This window comes from Indicator indicator, chromosome 6, assembly GCF_027791375.1.
Source record: "Indicator indicator isolate 239-I01 chromosome 6, UM_Iind_1.1, whole genome shotgun sequence".
NCBI classification, from domain to species: domain Eukaryota; kingdom Metazoa; phylum Chordata; class Aves; order Piciformes; family Indicatoridae; genus Indicator; species Indicator indicator.
In genome coordinates, this window is record NC_072015.1 from 36,020,691 (window position 1) to 36,026,690 (window position 6,000).

General features: G+C 40.9%; 1 protein-coding gene across 1 annotated transcript in view; it reads left to right on the forward strand.

The window, feature by feature from the left end:
• ANKS6 (ankyrin repeat and sterile alpha motif domain containing 6) overlaps positions 1–3,459 on the forward strand; it is a 40,788-nt gene extending 37,329 nt beyond the window's left edge. The window contains exon 17 of the mRNA XM_054381838.1: positions 3,410–3,459. Within this exon, the coding sequence (XP_054237813.1) occupies positions 3,410–3,459 (50 nt within the window). The remainder of the gene's footprint in view (positions 1–3,409) is intronic.
• The last annotated feature ends 2,541 nt before the right edge of the window (positions 3,460–6,000 follow it).

Sequence of the window (6,000 nt, forward strand, 5' to 3'; positions counted from 1 at the left end):
GCAGAGGGCAGGTGACTGCCCTAACTGCAATATAGATACTTCAGTGGTTACTGGATCCATAAGCTGTTAGATTTCAGGGCACCATAGTTCTTGTCCCTGTTGTAAATAGACATGAAGGGTGTTGCCACCATCTCTTCTTTTTAATGGAAATGAATTGGTGACCTTCGAAATATTCTGCCAAAATTAATTAGTTCCAAGAGTGAAGGTTAAGGGCTTTTTTGACACTTTGGTAATTTTCAAGGGAAAAAATTAAGGCTTGGAAAATTGCCAGGGCATGCAAATGACACTTTTCTTGATAAGAGAAGCTACTAGGAAGATACTGTTTTTCTGTAACTCAATGAACTGTGTTAAACACAGATTTAGCTTGCCACTTCCCCATTTAAATTTAGAGCGGATGACCAACCCATGGAGGCATGAGGCAAGATGACTGCTCTGAGGAGCAAAATGCTCCTCCTTTGTCTGCACTCCAACTTCAATGAAACAGCAAGTGGCAGCATGAAGTCGAGATTTCTGAGGAAATTACATCACCCCAGGAAATGTTTGTGTTTGTAGTTTTAGGTGACCTTTTTTGCTTAAGCAATCTTGGTCAAAAAAGAAAATCAGATTTCATCAGTGTCTAATTGCCAGGACAAATTGTTTAGGGTTGAGGTTTCTTGGGGGAATGAGGGGAGGTCAAGATTCATGCAGTGGGATTGAAGAGATCTGGCAGTGGTCTGCAGTTTAATTGAAAGAAACTGCACCAAAGGAGAGAGGGCTGCATGTCAACACAGACTTGCCAAATCAGAAATGAAAAGCTGAAAAAAGTTCATGTGGAATCTATGGAGATAAAAAGCAGCAAACCAGCTGAAATGATTTCTTCCAGAAGAGCAGAAATAAAATCCCATATGCTAGTTATAGATGTAAGGAAGTGGCCCTTTTTAGATCTGTGATAAAAAATGGAAACAGTTTGTGAAGTTCACTTGCCCATGTCGCTAGGAATTTGCCATTTCTCCAAGAATTACATGAAAAAAACCAAGAGGGCATCTAAAGTTTATACTCTGAAGGACATAATCCATCTCCTAGAGTATGAAGAAACCCCAAAGTTTTGTTGGAGGTAAAGCTAACTTCCAGTTACAGATTTCACACATTGCATTGGGTTGGAAGGGACCTTCAAAGGTCATCTTGTCCAACCCCTCTGCAATGAACAGGGACACCTTCAACTAGGTCAGGCTACCCAAGGTCACATCAATGTCAGGGCCAACTTGAGTGTCCCCAGACATAGGGCCTCAACCACATCCCTGGGCAACCTGTTCCAGTATTTTACCATTCTCATTGTAAAGTACTTCCTCCTTATGTCCAACCTAAATCAGTCCTGCTCCAGTTTAAAAACATTGCCCTTTGTCCTATCACTACAAGCCCTTCTAAACAGTCCTTCCCCAGCCTTCCTGTAGGTCCCCTTCAGATGCTGAAATGTAACTCTTAAGGTCTCCCCATAGCCAATTTTTCCACTCTGTCTTCATAGGAGAGGTGCTCCAACCTCTGGCCATGTTTGTGGCCCTCCTGTGGACCCGCTTCGAGAGGTCTACATCCCTCTTGTGTTGGGGGTCCTGTAGCTGGGCACAGCTCCCACCAGAGCAAAGTGGCAGAATCACCTCTCTTGATCCTCTAGGCATGCTTCTTTTGATGCAGCCCAGGATGCAATTTGCCCTCTGAGCTGCAAGCACACACTGCTGACTCATGTCCAACTTCTCATCTACCAGCACCCCCAAGTCCTTTCCTGCAGGGCTCCTCTCAATTTCATCATCTGCCAGCCTGTAGTGATATTGAGGATGCCCTGACCTAGGTTCAGGACCTTGTACTTTGCCTTATTGAACCTCATGAGATTCTTCTCAGGCCACCTGTCCAGGTCCCTCTGGATAGCATCCCATCCTTCAGACTTACCAACTGTACTACTCAGCTTGGTATCTGTAAATTTCATGAGGGTGCACTCATCTCACTGTCTGTGTCACTGAAGAAGATACTGAACAGCACTGGTCCCAGTACAGACCCCTGAGGGACACCTGTCTCCATATTGAGCCGCTGACCACTACCCTTTGAATGTAGTCATCCAACCAATTCCTTATCCACTGAACAGTCCACCCATCAAATCCATATCTCTCCAGTTTAGAGAGAAGGATCCTGTGGGGGACTATGTCAAAGGCTACACATAGGTCCAGCTAGATGACATCTGTTGGTGTTCCCTTGACCACTGAGGTAGTTACACCATCATAGAAAGCCACTAGGTTGGTCAGGCAGGACTTGCCCTTGATGAAGCCATGCTGGCTGTATCAAGTCACCTCCCTGTCTTCCATGTGTTGCAGTATAGCTTCCAGAAGGATCTGTTCCATGATCTTCCCAGGCACAGAAGTGAATCTGGCAGGTCAGTTACTTCCAGGGTCCTCTGTTTTACCTTTTTATAGATAGGTGTAATGTTTTCCTTCTTCTAATCTCCAGCGACTTTTCAAATATTATGGAGAGTGGCTTTGCAACTACATCAGCCAGTTCCTTCGGAATTCTGGGATGCATCTCATCAGGTCCTATAGGATTATGTATGGTAGCTTAGTTTACCTTCTCATATCAAGTTTATTGAAATGCATGGAAGAAAGATGATCTTCGTCGCTCAGCACAGACATCCAGCTGCTCTCCCCCACCTAAACAGTTGGAAAGAAGAAAGAAGACCCCAACATCTAGCAGGGGCACTGAACAAGGGGAGGATATAGATAGCAAAAGGAAGAACTGAATATTGTCCAGATGCAAGTTAAATGAAGAGTAACTGTGCCTATAATTAAAAAATAATATGATGACATTCAATCTGTAATTCTTTGTGGAAATTCTGGTTTTGCAATTTGTCTTTACATATGACAGCATGTTATGTTGCATCTTGATGCTTGCTTAGACATCTGGTATTTTGGAATTGTGTAATGGAAATGGAAGGGAACTGGGGAGTAATTTGTATATTTACTTTCTGCTTTGGGATTTGAAGTAAAAAATACCAAATGAATGGAAATTAGCCAGAGGAGGGAGTTGCAGAGATTGTAGAGTGAGAAGTAAAAATAGGAGTAAAATTAGTATAGACTTGAATATAAAAATTATATAGGATTTAGGTAGTTGCTGGCTGGAAAAGTACACTTGGAGAAAAGAGATACTGGAAAGATTTGTGTCAGTGGATGACCTCTTCACATGTGACTGACCTTTCATATCTTGTCCTTACAGGAGAGGGCTTAAGATGAGTAAAAGGAATTGTATGGTCAAATCAAGTCTAGTGTCACAATGATACTGGAACATACGGGCCTGTTTCCAGTAGTTGTGGAATTACTCTGTTATCTTTAAAGCTGTGAGTCTTGCTGGTTGCAGTTTCTCAGTTTGTTTGTTTTTTTTTTTTCTTTTACAGCACCTGGCTGCTCTATAAAACCACAAGAAGCTGTTTCTCCTAAAAGGTAGCCACTGGAAAAAAGGTGGTTTTTTGGTTTTTGTTTTTCCCTCACGGTGAAGTAGCATCCGATTGATTAAATCCAAGTGTACAAATGAAAATTTGAGAAGTTAGTCCGAACTACACCTGTATAGGACTTTGTTGTGCATTCAAATCAAAGACTGTAAAAAAAGAGGTTGCTTTTGTAGTTCAACCTAAATGTTGAATTGTTCAAGGCATCAGTGGTCTGGATTTGAGAAGAACAAAGTCAGAAGAGCAGGAAGAATGAATGACTGTAGAAGAAAACTGATGTTTTAATTCAGCTCTTGCCCAGAGATATAGGAGGCCTATATGGGCACAGTCAAGAGCAACAGAAGTGTGGAAAAAGGCATGAAAACCACCGTGAATTGTGAGAGCTTCTGTATGGAGAAATATTTAAACTGAATATGCTTCTATTGACTGGATATAGAGGAGTCTGAATAGAAAATGTAATGGTTTCATGAGAAGAAATACAAGGGAACAGTAATGCTGTGTTTTTCATTAACCAGAATACACTTTATCTACTCAATATTGAGAGGTTAGAGCATCAGTAAAAGTAAATATTAAAGACTTATTTGTAAAAACAGCACTTTATTTAAAGAAATGCATAATTCATCACCAATATTTAAACAGAAATAATGTCAAAATATTTTATATTTCTGATCAGTTGTCTTGAGAATAAAATAATTTAACTCATACTGGCTATTTTTTTTTAACAGTAACACTGGTGGGTCCCTAAAATACATTTTTATAACTTGGGGTTTTTTTTAAATAATTTTGAAAGTTATAATAGCCATGAGTGGAAAAAAAATCTACTTAGTAAATAGAAATTTTTGTTAAGCAATTAAAATACCAAGTCATCAGAAGCCTCTAACACTATCTTTCTGAAGACTCAAAAATATGTAACTACCACTGGCTGAACGCAGTGTGAGTCCAGGAGTACTCATGCATGTAAAATCAATCTTGGAGATTCAATGCAGAGGAAAGCTCTCAAGTAACTACTTCTGTTCAGAACTCCACCTTCCTCACTGTATTGATTTTAGTGGGGTTTAGAAAAAATAGGAACAGAAGGGTATGTAGTGATAGAGATAAGAGCACCAGTGAAAGTGGTGATGCCCCTGCTGTCCCTCAGGTGCTTCTGGCTGTGTCAGCTGCTTCTGTGACGACTTCATTAGTTTGGCCATCTGAGGTGCTGCTCCGGGTTGGCTGCACCAGGTTATGCAGCTGTGCCGTATCAGAGCTGACCTTGAAATCTAAACCCCTTGGAGGAAGAGGAGAAGAGGTTTCAGGGGGATACTGTAGAAAAAAAGATGCTTATGAGCTGATTGGGCCAATCAAAGCCTGTTAGTGCCCTGAGGTCCTTGGTACTCCTGGTGTTAACATTTCAGGTGTCGATACTATAGCCATGTGCAAAGTAGTTTTGGCTAAGTTTTTTTTGTGTAGTACACATGCATCAACAAACTTATTATTAGCAATACTTAACCATAGTATTTTATGTTTACAGCATGTCTGATGACCCAGAAAATCACACCTTATGGAAAATTGTGCTTCAAGATTAGATTCACCTTTAGTGTAAAAATACCTAATTTTTGCTTTCACAGTTTTAAGAGCTGCTACTAAAGATGGCATGGCAGGACAGACCTAACGCTGAGTGCAAACCGTATAATACTAAGCTAATGGCCCTGTCCTTTCTTGAAGAAACAAGTGGACAGCTTTGGTTAATACACTTTAAAATGCAGCAGAGAAAGAAATGCAGCTTTGTATTAAGACTAGGAAACAGTTGCTGCTTCTGAACCAAGAATGTGCAGTGGCACCGTGTAACCTCTGTCGATGTTACTGGGAATAAGTGATCTGTAATGAGATGAAACCTGTCACTTACTACCTAGTAGCAGCACACTTTTCCAGTGCAGTTTTGTGCTTTTCATGCAACAAGTGGCAATCCAAACATCCAATACTCTGCAGAGAATCACCTCAAGCCTCCTCAATAGGGAAACCTCAAGGTGAGAAGGCTTTACATTCCTGTTCAGACCTTGTGGGCCTTATTCTTTGGAAGGAGAAGTACTCACCTGCAATAAATTGGGGGAGCTGGTGTTCATATATGTATTTTTAGGTACTTTTCAATAAGACATTGAGCAATAGTTCAGTGTGAAAAGCACTGCAAGGTTGAGAGATGCATTTTTTCTACAATCACAGAGGGTTCAAATTCTTACATACCAGTGCCCAGAGACTGTAGGAAACCTCAAGGCTTTAAGGCAAGGTAGGGGAATGCTTTGTTCCTCTGGCTAAATCTGCCTCACTGTGCAGAAAATAATTCAAGATTCATGGGATGTGGCCCCATAAGACATTGCTCTAAGATGGGGCAGAGTTAGGCTTTGGTTGCTCTAGTTCATGTATTTATTTACCAGTTTCTAAGATACATTGTGACTGAGGGTAAATAGTGCCATAAATTTGGGAATGTTAGCCAAAGTGCATGAAAGAATGAGCAGCAAAGAGATTTGAATGGAAAGAGCACTGTCAAAGGAGACTAATCACAC